Source organism: Typopeltis vanoorti, chromosome 12 (genome assembly GCF_054136105.1).
Source record: "Typopeltis vanoorti isolate ZY-2024b chromosome 12, IOZ_Tvanoo_1.0, whole genome shotgun sequence".
Taxonomy (NCBI): Eukaryota; Metazoa; Arthropoda; class Arachnida; order Uropygi; family Thelyphonidae; genus Typopeltis; species Typopeltis vanoorti.
Window position 1 is genome coordinate 99477555 of NC_143560.1, and position 20316 is coordinate 99497870.

The 20316-nt window shown below is 35.2% G+C and overlaps 1 protein-coding gene across 3 annotated transcripts in view; it reads left to right on the plus strand.

Annotated features, from left to right (window-relative positions):
• The window catches only part of HLH54F (basic helix-loop-helix domain-containing transcription factor HLH54F), a 33363-nt gene that overhangs the window by 8395 nt on the left and 4652 nt on the right, over positions 1-20316 (plus strand). For all 3 annotated transcript variants that reach the window (XM_090401974.1, XM_090401976.1, XM_090401975.1), the window contains exon 2: positions 10050-10361. In XM_090401974.1, coding sequence (XP_090258100.1) covers positions 10074-10361 — 288 coding nt within the window. In that variant the 5' untranslated portion in view covers positions 10050-10073. The remainder of the gene's footprint in view (positions 1-10049; positions 10362-20316) is intronic.

A 20316-nucleotide genomic window follows, 5' to 3' on the forward strand; every position in this document is an offset into this window, starting at 1 on the left:
TCGCAAAAACTTTCTTTAACTCAAAACTTATTTACTGTGTTTACAGTTTCCTTCTTGTTACTGTTAATCTAAATCTTAATTGTTCACCTAAAACACATCATAAGAGGAATTGTACAAAGGTATATAACTTACAAAAGCTCTGTATCGCACATTCAGTCAAAGGTCTTGCACAAAAAATTCTAAGGCAATTCTCTCATCTCAGATCTTGAGCTTCCTTCAGGAAATCTGGCTTCAAAAATATCTCATCGGGAAAATAGCGGACTGTGAACTGCGCCCTCAGGTACTGATATACAACTCCGGCAAAAAAAAAAGTTATTCTCCCATGGCGAAAAGAAAAATTTGCTTCGGGTAATTTGTCTCGCCTTTTTTCCTCTGCTTGGGCTTGCCAAAAATGCCTGGACGACTGCCTCCTTGGAACAACTCCTTTCAGCAACTCGAAGCTTTCTCTTAAGACTAGAACCGGGAAGCTCCTCTCTGGCAACGTCTGGAAACGGGAAGCCTTCTTTCTCTAGCGACTTCTGGATTCGGGAAGCCCTATATGCTTGGCTCTGTCCCCTTTTATTATGCATTCTCTGAGACCTCGCACGAAGTTTGTAGCCCCCCGAAGAATTCGGCATGATTCGTTCATCTTAAGTTTCAAGTTCAGCATGCTCTTTGTTCTCTTCTGTGCCTTCTTTTGATTGTAAGTTGCCATTGGAAAGTTGTTTGAACCTTTCTGACTGACTTCGGAGGTGTTTACATGCAGAGCTTGTAAGCTTTTCTCATACACACAAAATTTAATAAACAACCTTTCTAATCCCCCATGTTATTCTATTACATACAGCTCCGGATTCAACATTGCTCAACTGTTCAACATAGAGAAGTTTAGTTCGTGTATGAATAACGATTGAATTATAACATGCATGTTGATGAATTTTAGAACATTAACGCTCACTTGTATGTCGATGCGCAAAAATGAGACTGGGATCGAATACGTGTAAGTATAATTAAATAAGCAACCGCGCACGTGTTGCAATTCGTTCCCCCCGCGTCGGCCGGGCGGGAACCACCGACATCTTTTTATTGGTAAATATGTCATTTTGGCCTACTTGATTGGCCTCAGTTACTATTTTCATGACCTTGCTCCATCTTACAGGTCCTATTCATGTCACTTTTCCCACGGTTCACTCTTAATTGCGTTGTCATTCAGAATGGAGGTAATCCAAGTTAACCGAATTAAATATTACCCCTACAATGATGTCTTATATTTTTCTATCGACCCTTGAGCCCGAATCGACCCCTAACAATGGTATATCGACCACTTTGGCGACCACTGCTCTAACATATTCTTATTAAAGAAGTATATGCAGTTAATTTCTAAAGGGCTATTTACTACAAAAATATCTAATACAAAATATACAGAGACAAACAAGGTTATTTTTTTACAACATTCTTATGGGACTTGACCTAAGTAAGAAATCGGTGTAATGTGCTTTGGAATATTTAAGCTACAATCGAGTTTTTACAATATTGATAAGAACAATAGTCTAAAAGTCCAGGTGGTCCAGCGAAAACCATCTGTGACAAAATGAAACTAGTTTATTTATTTAAAAACACAAAAATATAAATTTATTAAGTATATCTTTATAGAGTTCATAATTAAAAGGACTACTACTACTACTAATAATAATAATAGGTTTCTACAGATGTGTCTCATCTTGTTTTGGTATTATCAAAATTATCAAGGTATTCTGAAGCATTATGAATTTTGCTATTTTATTATTATGCCGCTAATATTTCTTCAAATGCGGCACTTTTTACAACAAAACTGGCTAAGTTATGTCGAATACAGTATTAGGTCAAAGGGTTTTGAGTATATTCGCGAACAGATATACTCAAAACCCTTTGACCTAATAAAAAGGCAGAATGCTGATGAAACTTCATCAGCATTCTATCTGTTAAAATGCAATTACCCCCCCCCCCCCACCCCCGTCGTTAACGGATTATTGTAGTTATGTGCACTGTACTTATTGATTGACCCTTAATTGCTGCACAAATTTACTTATTGTGTCTCTTCCCAAATAAAAACGAATTTCACATGTGCGAAAATAAATAATCAAAATGTTTGTTTGCATTGAAAATATTATGTCAAATATTTATATTTTTTAAATACCATTTATTGAAATAAATATGACATTGGCTTCCTTTCCTTGCAAAATAAGATTATATGGGTCGCACATTTCAATTTTAGGAACGATTTTTTTTTATTTTATTATTTATTTATTTTTATGAACAACAAATGGTGTTAAACTGCATTACTCGGGGTTTCCGATTGTGAGTCTTTTTAATTTATATTCAATGGTATTTTATCAGAGATTCTACACCTTTGTCTTTTGCTTAAAACTGCAACAGTACAATTACTTTGGAAAAATAACGAATTCAAACAAAGCGAAAGTGTGCACATGTTATCTAGCAGTATTTTTTTTTTTTTTGTGTGTGTGAGTGTGTGTGTGTGTGTGTGTGTGGTGATAATTTTGGGAGGGGGGGCGGGAGTTAGCCATTATTATTATTCCTGACACCTCCAAGAAGTCCAAAGACTCATCGCGGGAGGACACCTACAACTGTCTCAACTACTACACTGAACCCTACTACGAATCATCTCCATCAACGCCATCTACCGCCCACCTCCACCACAACTGGAATTCTATATCTGTAAATTGCGTGTGTTCTGAAGGGCCGATTTGTCTGTCTGCGGGATGAAAAACCCGAGTTTCCGGGAGAAAAAAACCCTGCTACCTCCTTATGAGATCGGCTAACTCACCTTCGATTGAAAATCGTCCAGATAAAGATTCCTCCCGTCGCGACGGGAGGAATCTTTATCTGGACGATTTTCAATCTGATATAACTTAGATTCCGGTTACCGAGCAAACGGCAAGCAGCTGCATTTCTTCTTGTACGCAACTGAACATAGCTACTACATACGCCAAGTAATCTAGTTAAGTGTTCTTTTCAGCGTGAAGGATTATTGTCCCTTCTAATGGACATGACGGTCAAACTACACTTCTTATCCATGTTCTTTCAGCAGGTGGACAGAATATTATCCAGGTTTGCTGGACGTGTATATACGTCCAACAAAGAAATGGTACGCTTACATACACGAATTTTATGGAATACAGAGTTCCTGCTAGTTTTATATTCTAAGGAAAGAACAATGTATTTCAAATGGAAGCGGGAAGCCTCACAAATTTTTCAGCGGCCTCTAGTTTTTATATTATGAATTTAATATTTAAAAATAAGTATTTTATTTATCTACTATAACTAACTGTTTTTTTATTGTTCTTTGTGAGGAGTAAGGTTTTAAAATGAGGCCCCCCCCTAGAGAGAGTGAGGCCCCCATTTTGCGCCTCATGCGCCTAATGGTAAATGCGGTCCTGAGTACAACAGCGAGGAAGTTCGATTTATTTTCCTGCTGCACCATGCTGATGAACCGATTCGCATTTGGTATAAACAGCATGAAGTCCTATTCCCTGGTTGCACAGTTGGGGTTCAACAGGCCGGAGGAGGTGGTGTATGGTCTGGGGAGGTTTTTCCTGGCACGCCTCAAGTTCGTTGGTTATCATCCCACAAACACTGAATGGTGAATGCTACAGGGACCTGTTAGCATTCACAGACCATCTCCATCCATATCTTCAGGAGGTTTACCTCGACAACAGTGCCATCTTTCACCTTGTTATCGGGCTAGTACAACGACTGAGTGGTTAGAGGAACACGACAACGAATTTACCACATTACCTTGGTCCCAAAACTCCCCTGAGTGTAACCCAATTGAACATGTGTGGGATATGCTAGAACTGGCTACTGATCCTCCTCCACGGAATGAGCGCGAACTGATGGAGTTGATGCAACAGACATGGTCGAATTATGCATGGAGGACGTTCAACACCCTGTGGAATCTGCTCCTCGGCGTCTGCGAACCGTGATTGCACAGAGAGGTGAACCAACATGTTATTAGGTGGGTGTTCCTAATGCAAAGCTAACTCAGTGTAGTATACTAAGAAAATTCGAAATGTTTTATGCCCTCTTATATTTCAAATATAACATTTTGAACTTATAGATTTTTATAATACCATGATCACAATATTGCGCAATATGTAGTATAATCAAAGTTACTGGTTTAAGATTTAGCTTTTGTATTACGGAATTTGTCTTAAAAATGCTCCTTAGTCTCTCTCTCTCTCTGTAAGAAAAATGAACATTTATTCATATTTCTAAAAAGAAAAAAATCGCTAGCTATCGCTTGAATGTGGTCGCTGGAAAAAAAAAAAGTAGCTCCGTGAGCCGAGCAGGGATGCTTAAATTAGTTTTGAACACAGCGTTATATTGGACTGTTAATTATGCTTTGATTTTTTTTTATTTGTTTACAACAGCAAAGCAAGTTCAAAACCGTGAAACCCATCTTCCCAGTGAAAGACGCAAGAATGGATTTCAAAATGATATAGCAAAATTTACAGTCGGTTTACTCCTCACTAGTAAAACCGAATTAGGCTTGTGTTACATATTAGGATATGCAAACATAAATTTACATAGTAGTTAAAGCCACTGACTTCAGTTAATATTTGGCTGATATAGCACTATCTGATTTGTGGTGTACTTCCTTTCTGCGCATGCTATCGCTGCTTTGTGTTATCTATTGTGATATATTTGCTGCTGTGAAAAACAAATGAAGGACGAGAACAGAAAGATAATAATATTTGCATTTTCCCTATACCTCCACTCCACTCCACTCCACTCCACTCCACTCCACTCCACTCCACGTACGCACCCAGATCTTTATCAGTTATTCAGATATGAATTGTCTGATTTAAGTGTGAAATTTTTCATTGTTATTTCTCTGTCGAGCCTCCATAGCTCAGTCGCTTTCAGAAGAACATGCGCAGTATATAGACATAGGACACTACGAGAATAAGGATTAATTATCCTGTTCCGTTGGATTTGGTTTCGAACGCCTGCATGGTAAGCGTAAGTCTACGCGTAAGCGTAACACAGGAAGGATTTCTCTGTCATATTATTTCCAATAAATAGGCATTTACAAGTTTAAAAGAGCTTAAGTTTCAACGGACTGATCTAATTTTTACCGTTTGGTGGAAAATCTATTTCTTACATCACCTCCATGGAGTCCGGACTCATATCGAGTAGCAGCTCTATACCCAACAACACCCGTCTCTCCTACACTGCAGAATTCACCGTCTACATTACACCACCTACGTCTACTTGCGCGTATTTTCTATCGGTTTGTGTAGATAAAAAAAAAACAGAGATTACGTAAGGGAAAATGCCCTTCAGTTTCGCATGAGACCCTCTAATTCATCTTCAACTGAAAAAATCCCATATAAAGATTTTTCGCATCATGATGAAATCTATCCCACTTCTTTTCCAACAGACGCATATCCAGTCGTTCTTCCAACTGCGCTACGGAGGCGGCATCATATCATTTTGGTCAGTACTTAGATCTCGATAGAAATCAAGTTACTTATTATGAGATAATGTTTAGAAAATGAATTAAAAATTTAGAAAAAAAAATGCCAAGATGTATTGAAATAACAATCTTAATGAAACCACTTGCATTATTTTTTGTTGTGTTCATACTGATCTAAACACAGCGTCTCTGCCCTACAAACCATTATCTCTGTGGATTTGAATCCCACCGTGACATTGATGCTTGCAGATGTCTTGAGGAGGAAGTTGATTTTAAACCATTTCGTAATAAGGTATAACCTGGCATGGCCTGAACTCCCGAATCCATTCATTTCATTAGAAGGCGAGATTGAGGCCGCGCATTACTTTATAGTAAATCTTCAGAGTTACTCTCGCGTAACTGTGTGAAGTGCATTTATGCGTTGCTGTGTGGAATGTCATCGAGGTAATGATCATGCTTCATCTAGTAAGGTATGTATGATCATGAGTTACTTCCGAACAACAAAGATGAACTTATTTGTCTTCGTTTCCGAATGATTGTATTTTTGGACCTGTCTGGAGAGAGTGAGATGCCAAAGACCCCCTGCAAACCATTATCAAAGTGAGAAATGTTTTCTGTTCCGGTGCAAAAATACGTAACACGTCTAAACATCGAGACCTAACTCGGATACTGGGAATATTTTTTTCTGGCTCTCAGCTTGGTTACAAATAATTAGTACAATATGAAATGATAAAATGCATAATTAAAAAAAAAAAAACTTAAGTTGTCAAACCGCACACAGTTCGACGAAAAGTAATAACAAACTAATGACATTGTCCCCTGAGAAAAGAACCGCATGGAGTAATCCCCCCCCCCCCTCCGCGTCCCTTCTTAGCTTCCTTGTTCAAGGAGGAAGAGTTCTAAATCCATGCTGACCGCAATCACTTCCGATCCATGCCATACTTGCCGTAAGGGATGTCCAAGATCTTAATATATGTAAATATATTTGGAGAAAGGATAGTACTCACTTCTAGTGTATCTATTCTAATAAATAATTATTCAAATATAAACAAACACACATTTTTTCATGAATTACCCGCAGTTTGAATCCTTGATAATAGCTTTATGCGACCATAATGTACTTCTATGCATTTCGATTATTTTTCTATACTATTTCTATATGATATTTTTGTCGCATATGAGTGTCCTTTATATTTTTGCTACTGTTTATACATCCTTCCCATTTGTTTTTCTTTTTTTTTTCTGCTTTAAAGACCATGTATCATAGGCTAGATTTGTTTTGTTTGTTTGTTTGTAACCTTTATGTAGTATATGCGATAGAAGAAAATTCTGTTTGTAACAATAAGAGAATATTTATGTGCTTATTTAATATCTTCGAGTATTCTGGCATGTCATTGCTAGGCAATTCGTTACCCATAGAAATCAAGTTACTTATTATGAGATAATGTTTAGAAAATGAATTAAAAATTTAGAAAAAAAAATGCCAAGATGTATTAAAATAACAATCTTAATGAAACCACTTGCATTATTTTTTGTCCACGAACAATCTCCACGAACGACAGAAAGGATTTATGAATCAGCAAGAAAGCAACGGTTTCTTTGTCTTTATTTTATTTATTTATTTGTTTGTCTTCTGCTATTCTTTATTCCTTATCATCTCGTTTTTCGTTGTTCTAAATCATCCACAAGTCTGTTATCTCACAATGTTTCTTTTTTGAAATACCGAAGAGCAACTTCAAAGTTAATTGAGATTTACTTTAATTTTCAAATTACTTCTTAACATTAAAATGCTAGGCATCCATCATTTCCCCCCTCTGGGTTTAAGCTAGCTTTGCATAATATGCTAAAATATTCGGTACTATGAACTACAAAACGTGATAGAGAATGAAATGAAAACTGTTTAGTAGATAAACTTAGAAAGAAGGTAAAAAAAAAAAAAAACACTCCCGTATTAAATAGCAGAAAAAATCAATGCCATTTGTATTTTTCCTTTTGTGATTTTAGCTTGTATTTCGGGCATCTGGCACTAATGTTTAATAAGTTAAACACTGTAAATGGATGTTAGAGTAATGGGAATGGTTGCCTGTTGCGTGAAGAGAAATTCAACCTACCACGCCCTCTACTCCCCAGGAAAGCCCCAATGTTTTGGAAACCACCGGCTCAACTCTCGGCTTGGTAAAAAATTCCTCTCAAGGGGAAAAACGTTATTTCTATTTCTCTGCTCTGTGACATACGACACTCGGGATAATTAGCCTCAGGATTAGCGAAGGGTTGAAGGTCAGAGTAAAGATTGGACCACTTGTGCTTAAAAAACAAATGTGGACGAGGAGAACCGATCGTGTGAACGTTTAGAGTAAAACAAACACCACTCCGACCTCAACGATGTCATTGACCAGCGGACTCTTCCCTAAGAAAAGCTGTTGTTATCGACAGACTATCTTAGTCTACCCCTTCACTCCCCGCTGGCTACTTCGGACATGTGGTAATAACAAAAGAAGGAAAAAAAAGTTCCTGGAAACTACTGTCACTAACTCTGGCAGTGCTCCCTCTGGTGTCTGTAATCCACAGCGTATGTGGAAATGTTTCCGGAACTACATCAAAAATAATTGATATTGAGAAAATATTTGTTGTCGTGTTTCTTAAACCAATCTAAACGGAAAATAAAACATGAAAACGAAATCTGAAAACAGTTTTTTTTTTCATGTATCGAAAAGATATTAATTAAAATTCTTTATATAATCTTAGGCCATGAATAGTCTAAATTTTAAGAAATAAGTTTATGCGTAACCCGTCACTTTGTCTTGAGCACACAATAAAAAATAAAATAAAAATAATATTAGTATGAAAAATATTCATTTGCAAATCACATTAGACGATTTATAAATTTGTTACTGCCTATGAAATTTTGAAGTAGTATTCATTTAGTATATAACTTAGGTTGCACGTAATATATCAGTCTATTTCATTGACAAGGAGATAAATATTCTCAAACGAATAGTGTTGTTGATTGTACAGTTCGCATTAGCCACCTTTGCTACTTTTCAATATATCTATTTCTTTAGAATGGTACACATCACGACAAATCCTGGCAAAAGTGAATAAACACATTGTTTGCCTCTGCTGAGTTTCAAATAGCCATATAGATATTTATTCTGCTTCGCTACGCACCCACCTATTCGCCAAGTAAATTCTTTTATTATTTTGAAGCAGAAGAAATACGTTAGTTAATTTCAGTCAACAGGTATCGTGTGCGGCTTTTAAACAAAATAAAACTATCAATCTGAGTTGTAGGTTAAAAAAATATCAAAAGATTACCGTAAAATTTAATGTTTGGATATCAAAACTTATCTGATAACAACGAGCTTTCATTAATGAATGTCACGAGTAATTATTATAAGATTTGTTTGATTGGTAAAACCATCTCTTCCTATTATATGGAAATTTCCTGTCCACATTAACTTTCCTGATTTCATTAACTGACTAGTATGTATTATGTATAGTTGGTATTGGAATACCCGAGGAAGATCGCTTAATTGATGTGTGCGCGCGCGCGCGCGTGTGTGATAGAGAGAGAGAGAGAGAGATGCTGTTGAGTTTGTTGATTTGCACATTAACTTTCTAAATCTCAGATTGAGGTGAGGCATCCAAGACCTCCCTAAGCAAGAACTCTTAAATTCTTGATGATATTCAGAAGAGTTCAATCCACTTAATAGGCGACCCTTTCCTCAGAATGCCTTTATAATAGGCGCTCCGTCTCAGTTCTTTGCTTATTCTATAGGTACTTTCATGGGCATTGCTCCTCTGAATTGGCTGCTACTATTCCTTCACTTTCTTCTAACCATAGGAGAACCAGAGCAGCCACTGACCAACACCCATACACTGTTCAACTTCGAACATACAACTAACTTCTCCTTAGCTTCTTTCATTCTGTCTACCTCTATTCTTTGAAACAATCTTCACCGTACTGCTTTTTCCACTGAGTACAACCTCCCACTATTTAAGAAACATATCAACAGAGTACAAACTCCTTAATCACTTGCCCACACATGGGAGTGTACTGTTATATCTTGTGACCTTTCATGTGTGAGGTCAACATTCAAAAAATTTAAGAAAAAATTGTTTATATACTCGCCCGACCTCTTTTTACGTATTAAATACAATGGTCTGTTATTACCTGGCTTTCATGTCTCATAACAATGATGTTGCTAGATACAAAGGTTAAATCCGTTTCCATAGTCGGATATGTCAGTCAGTTGCGTGTATTTTCTGTTTGGTAAGGTGAAACCCCGAACTTCCGGAAGAAAAACCTCATTAATATTAACGGCGTTTCTTGGAATCCATGAGTGCATATTATAGTTCTTCTCTGCTCGTCATTATATAACAGAAAACTTTGGCTAAATGGATTTTCCTAAAAACGAGTATTTGATATTTTCATTAAAATTTATCCAATATTTTAGTTTTCAAGTTTGATTTTTAACAGTTAAAACTTTTATAAAAAAGTTAAACAAAATGCTTTTTTTTTAATCCTGAAATCATTACTGCGATTATTTTATTCCTTTCCTTTGATTACTTCAGAGTAGTTTCTTTAATTTAGGTTTCTCACCTACTATAATCAGAAATGGCTCGAAGGAGAAAAGATACTGATTCGGACACAATTAATGAAAAACATTTTCACAGAAAAGATCGACCGGTACAGAGGAACGCTGCAAATGCTCGGGAACGAGCGCGTATGCGAGTTCTTAGTAAAGCCTTTTCCAGATTAAAGACATCCTTACCTTGGGTACCGGCAGACACGAAACTCTCTAAGCTAGACACTTTGCGTTTGGCGGCCAGCTACATAGCCCACCTTCGTCAAATACTAACAGAGGAGCCACCACAACCTTCTTCTGTTCATCCCATCACTTTGGTAGGTAGATGGCTCTGCCAATCTGTTTATCTTTAAAGATATTTGATTGTCTAATGATAATGAAGTGATCAATGATTAGTAACTTATTATTACTGATTGTAACAGATCAGATTCGTTGATTTCTTAATATCTCTTGATTTGCAACACATGCAAACATCGGTTTGCACATGTTCATGCTTGAACGGCTCGCATCACTAACTTATCGTCTGGCGCAAGAAAATATCTTCGTAAAAAAGTGCCATCAGTTAATCATAGAGAAAAAAGAGAAACTCCATATCTGGAATGCCGTAAAAACCAGTGGAATAACACAGGATATTACTAGAGGGTATCACCATGGGTATTACTAGAGCAATTTGATATGAAGTTAACTGCCCCTATATTAAAGACCTGGTCGTGAAGATATTTCACGTGCAAACTCTTATTTGTTCACGCTTGAATAAAAAATGGAAACAAGAATACAACTTCTTGTCAGGTACAATCATCACAGAAAACTCTAATAATAATAAGAATGAAGAGAATTTATTGAGCTGTTGCGAGACAACTTTCTTAAGCAGCATATGAAAGACGGACCTCCAAGTCAAAGAGTGTTAGATTTGATCATACCATCAGAACGTGGTCTCGGTTAAGAATGTGGCTGTTTTGCCACCAGTTGGTGGCAGTGATCATACTGTACTGATTTACCTGGAAGTAGCCAACTATATAGATGTTCCAATTAGGACAGGTTACATGGTGACTACATTGCTGGAAATTAAGACAAACTCAGAAGAATACTGTCCTTGGTTCCATGGTATCGGCTTTTGAATGGAAAGAATATCGGCTATGCATGGAAAGATTTAAAACGATTTCCATGCAGTATATGAAAGCGCCCCTAGAGTTCGAAGAATAAATAGGGTGGGAGTGAAATGGACGTGCAACCTTATTAAACAAGAGATCCATAAGAAGATCATGTGGAACGAATATCGTGAGAATAAGAGTGAGAGGAGTAATGAAATATAAAAGTGCAGGCCAGGAAAGATATTAGTGCAGAAAGGGAAGTATGAAAAGAAATTGGCTATGGGCAGGGTAAAGGCTATCCAAAATAATTTTATTAATATGCCACAAGTAATCAGAAAGAATGAAGGTAGAATGAACTTTACTGAATGCAGATGGTACTCTTTTGTTAGCTGATGAGATTGTTCAATTAATAAGTGCTGACTTCGCTAAGATCTATCAGCCAGGTATATGTAACATCGTGAATAGTGCTACCATTACATTGGATGAAGAGCTAAAGGTATGTGAATGAAGTTCAAGAGCTGTTGCATAGCATGGATAAGAATTCGGCTGAAAGGGATGTTCAGCCGAATTGGCTAGGCCCTTCATATGCTTGTGAAGAGCCTAGCCTCAGCTCAGGAAAGATACCACAGGAATGGAAAGAATATGTGATAGTTCCGTTGTACAAGTATGCAAAAACCGATGTGTCTTACTACCGACCTATCAGTATCTCTGGCGTGATGGTGAAGATTTTAGAGAAGTTGGTGAGAACTTACATACAGAAATGGGTTAACAGACAGTCTACACTTTGTAAGGAAGAGCATGAGTTTAATGAAGGGGGAGATCATCGCTTGAAAAATGCGCTCGTGCTCCTCGTCCCTGACGACTGAGAATTTTTAGTTGACGAGTAAAAAAAAAAAAAAAAAAAAAAAAAAATATCAGAAGAGAAGTTTCGGTTTAATCGTCGACATTACATAAATGCCGGTTCTGCTTTTTGCATGCTTACCTTACTTGTCGCATATATTGGAGAATGCTCGTCATTACAAATACATGATTTGTCGTAATTCGACCAATAAGAGGTTACGGTTTGCACAGGGCATATTTTATCTATAGAGCGCTCAGTCGTATCACGCCAGGTAACCAGTTAATCGCAACACGGCAACCTAGAATAGATATGTAGTGGGAAGCGGTAATTAATTTATTTCTTACCCAGTGATTGAATATTGAATTCAGGCCCGTTTCTACATTTTGCGGGACCCTGTGCGAAATGGAAAACGGGACCCCTGAAAGTTAGTAACTTTTATGGAAATTTTAAATGGAAGAATATCTTATTAATTAATTAATTAAATCAAATATGAAAAATATTTATGCACATAAATAAACAAGTATACTCTTTACCATCAATTTAAGTAAAGGGAAAAAATTAGTTAAAAAATATGTTTGTATGTACATGATATATTATTTTATTATGTAAGTACACATTATCATATAAATACGCCAGAACAATGATTTATTTAATAATATAAATAATAATATACAAATATGAAAAAATATCCATTTTTTACTATAAAGAATGAAATATATGTATAACAACTTATAAGATTTAAAAGAAATCTTAATATATTAAATTTTATTTAACCTAATGCGCTTATCAATAAAATCATTTATAACGCTATCAAAATTCAAATTTTTTTGCAATTTCGTGCTCTATAGATATTATTGCCAGGGACGACAAATGTTCTTGAGAAATAGAAGATCGCAAATAGGTTTTATTAATTTTAATTTGGAAAATGACCTTTCTGCTGATGCGACCGTAACTAGACTGGTCAATAATATTTTAAATGTCGTAGTAATATTTGGATAAATATCCGACAAATTATTTGCAATTGTGAATTTTAAAATATTAATGGGTGCATCTTCTGGAACAATATTTCTAAAAATAATTAATTCATTGTAAAATTCAGATTCATCAATATCTGTATTTAATTTTTGATACAGCTGTTTTGCAGCAAAATTTTAATTTATTTTCTGTCATTTTTCTTATTAATTTCATATCATAAAGAAATCCAAATGATTTTTTGTGAATTTCATACAATTCAAATCTTTTTTTGACAGATTGTAGAGCAGTATCTAAAATTACAAAAAAGAAATTTATCCTAAAATTATCTTTGTTATCACCTATTTGGGATTCATCAAGCGTTTCATAATCAAAAAATACTTTTATTCGACGTACTCGACTTTCTTTAAATTAAATTTCTATTTCTAATAGATTTGGCAGTTCTTTAGCAATCTCGAAACAGCTATCAAATCCTGATATTCTCTGCTCTTCAAAGTACTCTTTAATATGCTTAGTTGCTAAACGTCTATGGGAAGTTTTGCATTTTGTAACATTTTACTTACTAAATTAACTTTTGACAAAAGCTAATACCAATTACAAGGCTTAGTATAAACTCAAATGAACCTATTTGTTCATATATTGAAACCACTTCTACTTTGATAGTATTATCTGATGCAGTTTTGAATAATTCTTTTAGTGCATTTAAAAATTCTGGAATTTGAAAACGTACAGCTCTAACTGATTCTATTCTACATTCCCATCTTGTATCACATAACGGTTTTGGAGTTAATTGTTTAACAAATTTCTTTAATATGTCCCAAAGTGAAGTTAAAGCAGCACATAATGTATATATTTTTTATATAACATTAAAAAAATTTATTGCTATAATTGATGATTTTGCGACATCCCCTAAAATCAAATTTTAATTATGACAGGTGCAAGGAGTATAAAATGCCTTTTCGTTTTCATTTAAAATGTAAGCACGGACTCCCTTATATACGCCTTTCATATTTGCTCCTGATAAAGGGCAAGGGTATGATGATTACAATATGACAATTTAAGATTTAATTTATTCATTAAAGCGATTTTATATTTTCATATATACTTTTACCAGTAGTGTCAATAATTGTTAAAAACGTCAAAAAGTGTTCACGAATTTCGATGTCTGCTTGAAATACTGTATATGAAATAAAATTCAAAAAATTACTGAAATTTGCTCCTGATGACTAACATAAGGAGTACAATCGAGAATTATTGAATAGTACTTTGCCTGTCGTATCATATTTAAATATTTTGTTGAATTTTGGTTCCCATATCAACAATTAATTCATTTTGCACAATGGGTGATAGATACGAATTTTGTTTCTTACCTATAATTTTTTCCCCTGAACATCTCATTAAATGATCTTTTAAAAGTGGATCAAATTCTGCAATTAATTCTATGATTCCAAAAACATTACCATTATGGGCAGTGTACAAAGTATCAAAATTACCTCTAAAAGCTAAATTATGTTCGGATAAATAAAGAATTGCTGCTACTATTCGTCTTAAAACATTTCTTAACCGTTCTGCTTCAAATTTTATGACATTTTGATTTTCCTGATCAATTGTATTGTGATTTTTTAAATTACATTCCATTTGTGTCCATGAATACATGCATTTCATGTGCACTGGATTTCGTTCGTGTGACTTTAATCTTTCACTTACATGTCGCCAGTCAGAAAAGCCATTATTAGATAAAAATTTATCATCAGAAGAAAATAATTTGCAACGAAAACAAAAAATAGAGTTGGAAGAGTTGGAATATACAAGCCATTTTCTGTTTTGCTTCTCTCCGTTTGCAATTGTCCTAACATAGTGAGCTGTGGAAAAACACCTCTTGTTATCTTTTGGAAATTCATTTTCAGTCGGAGGAGACGGTGGACCACTTTGTACAATTTGTGTTAGTATTGCGTTGTTCAAAATTTTGGGCCATGTTGCTGGATCATCAATAGTAAATAGTTCACCTTCCTCTGGTGTCTCAGTTTTAGGATCTTCAATACTCATTGTTTGACCAAACGCATCATGTTCTCCGCTTCCTTTGAGTATTTCAGAACTCTCATTATTAATTAATGTTGAAGCCGAAGAACTGTTTGTAGTTATTTCAGAACTCTCGTTATCAACTGATATATCTGAACAAATATATGAGTTCAACTTCATAAATTTAAACAGTTAATTTCTTTGACGTTCCTCAGCCGCTTCTTTTTCTTGTTTTCGCTTTCGTTTATCATGCCCACTTTGGATATTTTCTTCCATAATAATCTCGCTCACGACTAGCCATACTCTAGAATTAAATACGATAGATTTAATTATAAAATAAGTTAATAAATTAAAACAAAATTACTTACCTGATAAATAAAATATATCTAAAATAGATAATATTAGAAAATAAATAAATTTAATATAGATTGAAAACTGCTATTTAAGAAAAATTCTGATGTCGGATATCCTAAAACCAGTTTACAAAATATATTTTTAAAGATGTTTTGCAAGTAATGTCACATAAAAAATTGCCATGACAGTACGTTTATATATTTAATTGTTCATAAAATCATAAACTGAAATAAAAAAAAACTCCTTAAAATCATTGAAAACACCTTTTTAAAATGCACTTTTCCCTATTTAACACTATGTTGTACGATATTGTTATATATCTTAGAGTAGGCTCAAATATTACTGCTCTCTAGCGCTACGATCTTATTTCGCTTACTATAACAACAATAGTTGGTTGGAAAATTATACACATATATTTTTCTATATAATAATATTTTTATATAATAATTTTAAAAAAATTAATTGATTTTCTTTTTTCAATTTTTGAGCTTTGCGGAGCCCTGTGCCACCGCATAGTTCGCACACCCATGAATACGGCCTTGATTGAAATATTGGTGGATATTGAAACTTTTTCCATAAAAGTGATGATTCAAGACATATTATAAGTGATATGAACAAAAAATGACATCATTAAAAAAGAAAAATAATAAATGGTCTTGTATCACCATCATCATCATCATCAATATCCTGATATGTACCTTCAAATGATCTTCAGGCTACTATGATCTCACTACATGGCTGAGTTTACATTATTATTAATCTTATTATTTGTTATAACAGACAATCGCTTATATTATGAATGAATTGTTTTCTTTACAGGTTGATAAACACACTAATACGTAAGTACCATAATTAACATATTGATGATTCAACACTGGTTGTTATATAATGTTAAAATTAGCCATGCCATTAACAAAAGCTTATAAATTGATCAGATCTGGGAATAAATACGTGACCAGGATATAGTAGGCGATCATAGTAGAGTACACCCTGGCTAATCTTTGACCATCGAGATATTTGCCTAAACTGATGAGTCAGCACAAAATTTTTCAAGCTCTGGAGCTCATGTTTCAGCAATTTGCTTTTATTTTACAATAATTTTACAGCTGAATTGGATACGGAGAATTGATATACTGTTGGACTTTGATAGAATACCACATGAAAAACTGAATAATAATGCGTAAACAATGCAAAAAAAAATATTGACCTGGATAAGTGGGTGGCTGACAGACAGGCACCAGAAAATGGTATATGGTAGGTATGAATCTGCCAGATTTAAGGCGACCAGGGATATGCATTCAGTCTATGCATTAATTATATTGGGAGTTGGCTGATAATGAAAAGATAGGCAGGCAATCAGGGATGCTCTGATATCCAGTGCTTACAACATGTTTTGAATAGGCTGGACGTATGAGCAAATCATAATGGTTACCAATTCAATGTAAAGTTATGCACTTTATGCTTATTCCAGAGGCACTTTGTCGCAGGAATAGGGCCAGACAAGTTCTCTGGCAGAAATGAAGTTTTGTATCCTTGAATACTGCAGGTTTGGAGTAATCTGGAAAATAAGTGCAAAAGGAAGTGTGCTGCTCCTTACTGCGGAATTTGATATAAGATCGACTGCTTCTATACACAAGTAGTCTAGCCCAGTCGTGTAGTTACTTAATATGCAAACTTTTGTTATTAAGTATAATTTATATATATTGAATTGGTTTGTTAAAATACTGTAATAATAATTTGAATATTAAAAAAAGCGTTTAATATTTTAATAAAAACTTTAGAAATAAATTTTTTCACTAATTCTGTGAGTTTAAAAGTTACTATGCCATGTTACTTAGTATTTAAGCTTGCTGTTCTATTTTCCTCAGGGTCGGTTAGTTCTCTGCATTTCAGAAGAGGAATTCAATCAAAGGATAAGATTTGTTGTTAATGGGATAAAAAAAAAGAGAAAAAAAGAAAAACCAACCGAATTTCTATTGGTGTCATTCATTAAAAGGATTTAAAAGGAATGTGGACTGTTAATGGAGTTAAACTAAGATGAAATCCGAGATATGGATTGATAATTGATATTAGAGGAAAAAAAACCAAATAAATTTAGGAATATCAGTTTTAGGTGTAGAATGTATGTGGATGAATTTCCATGTATGTAGAATAAATATTAGTAGAATAAAAAAAATATAAACAGAGGAAATTAATGATTAGTCCCTCGCATCAACGTAAACTCATTTTGAGCTATTAGTCCACCTGTAAGCCTTCGCCTTTGCGTCACGGACTGTGTTAAAACAACATACATGCCAATCGTTTGTAATGAGAAGAGTGGGGGGAAGCTACCTAAAACAGGAAATGCATCCTTGAGACTTCGAGATTCCTTCGCACACCTTCGCTGTGCCGACAACAGCTTTCTCTTGTCTTATGACCCTTGCAGCTGCGTTACATCAAACCCGGTGGCTTTCCGCTTAAGCTGCAGGAAGATGGACGCGACCGCTTGTCGTCAATGTCGCGCGCGTGGATTTTATTCCTGCACGTGTCTCAGTATCCTGCAGGGGTATTGAAAGTCAGCCAAGGGAGAAAGAGAAACTATCACCCAAGGGGTTGTGGGAGCGCATTTATTAATAGCTGTTTTTACCGCTGAAATGCGATGTTTTATTCTTATTGGAGCACTGCGGGGTACACATTGAAATCCGACATTGTGGTGCCGTACTTCGGAATGCGAATCATCGTTCGAACTAGTTGCTAAAAAGTATCTTGTAGGAACATAGTTTAGATCTCCTTCCAAGGATATTAAAGATCATTGGTACTGTTACTCTTAATCATCTTCTAACTTTTCTGTTTCTGTGTGTCACATTTTTTCCCCTTTCATTTGTGTATTCTTGCAATATTTAGTCTTTTTATTTTTCACCAAACAGCAGAATGGTGATAAACCAGTATAGCAACGAAAAATAAATTCCAGTACCTCATTCAGTTTATCAGCAAAGATTTATTTATTTTTAAATTCTTTAAGTTAGTTTAGAATACAAGATTCCATTAGGGCTAAATATAATAACGCATATGCTTTGAATTATCGGCGTAACTCAATTAATCCAACTCATTGCTGAAAATCACTAAAAAATCTTAACATTATATGCATCGTTGCATCATTTGAGTTAAATAAAACTACATTATTTGTGGCTTATAATGTCCAAAGGCAACCGTTAGCATTTTTTTCTATAACAGTTCCTTTTATAAAGGGAAACGGATTAGTGTTCTGCGATAGCCAATTGATTAGATATCTCAGAGACTTTGCTGTAGAAAGAGATCTCGTAAGCCACTTTTGTCTTAGAGTAAGCAGAGGTGGTGAGTTCATGCCAGGCGATGAAAATCATCTGTTATTTAAAGACCGTCACAAAACGTCCAAGCTGCAGTAGGACTCAACCCCTCCCCCTCCCCTCCACAGTTTATTATCACAAACCAGGCGGGGTTGTCGAGTTCTTGTAAAATAGTTCGCAGAGTGAAAATTCGAATCAAGGCATAATTTCCCATTGACTTTCATTGCATAATGTAAAGTGAGCTATATTCCTACGGAGGGGGGCATCCGCAAATACTATAAAATGACAAATTGGGTATAGGTAAGTAAAATGTTGAAATTGTTCGGCTGACAAAAAAAAAAAAAAAAGCATTGTTTTCAGTTCATATAATCATTGTAGTTCACTAGCGAATTAAGTGTTGATTGTTTGATAATAAAATAGCTAACGTTATAAGGCTAGGTATGGTCTCTAGTCGACTTGCATTTTATGTGGGATGAGAAGATTCCAAGAGAGAAAACCCTGCCACCTTTGTAGAAAAGCCCTTATAAAACTTCCTCTCGTACCACAATAGGAATGGAACTCATTTCCTAACCGAAGGACTCTATCGCTACTGACTACGGTGCGGACGCTCACAAATGACAACTCACAGTACAGATGTCATATTATTATTATTATTATTATTTAATATGGATTTTTATGAGGAGAAAAGCAGTTATTCTAAATTGATTATAAAATGGCAGCGCCGCATATAACAATATTTTATTATATTATTTCTGGGAAAACTCCCATGTTACTCCTCATTATAAACTATTATAATACAGCTATATTGCCTGCTTCAGTTTAGGAGTACCCCTGTTTAAATGTCATTGGCTATTTACTCATGGGTTCTTAGGGCATTATGAGTGTAGATGTACTAAAAAGTATATGTAGCTTAAGGAATAGAAATTGCACATACCTTTTTCTGGGTGTTGTGGCTTTTCCTCTGTCTGCGATGTCGAGAACTGCAGAGTGTGTGTGTGGGGGGGTAGGCAGTTTGGTAGAATAAGTTAGAAAAACCCGGGTTTTTTTCGTAATATATAGAAACATATACTTTTATATAGGGTGGGGAAAAAAGTGAAAGGGTTAATTTTTTAAAATAGGGAGGGGGAAGGGGAAAGGTGGTTGACGGGGTGACGGGGTCGACCACGAATAGTCGAAACGGTCCACACCCCGTCAACCACCTTTCCCCTTCCCCCTCCCTATTTTAAAAAATTAACCCTTTCACTTTTTTCCCCACCCTATATAAAAGTATATGTTTCTATATATTACGAAAAAAAACCCGGATTTTTCTAACTTATTCTACCAAACTGCCTACCCCCCCCCCACACCACACACACACTCTGCAGTTCTCGACATCGCAGACAGAGGAAAAGCCACAACACCTAGAAAAAGGTATGTGCAATTTCTATTCCTTAAGCTACATATACTTTTTAGTACATCTACACTCATAATGCCCTAAGAACCCATGAGTAAATAGCCAATGACATTTAAACAGGGGTACTCCTAAACTGAAGCAGGCAATATAGCTGTATTATAATAATAATATTTTATTAATTTTAATAGATAATTTCCCTTATCCTCTCAATTAGGGTCTGCTGCAGAAGGACACTCTGAATCTTTTATTTCCACCTTTGGAATTATGGAAGGTGGAAACAGTTGCAGAGGATGGTGG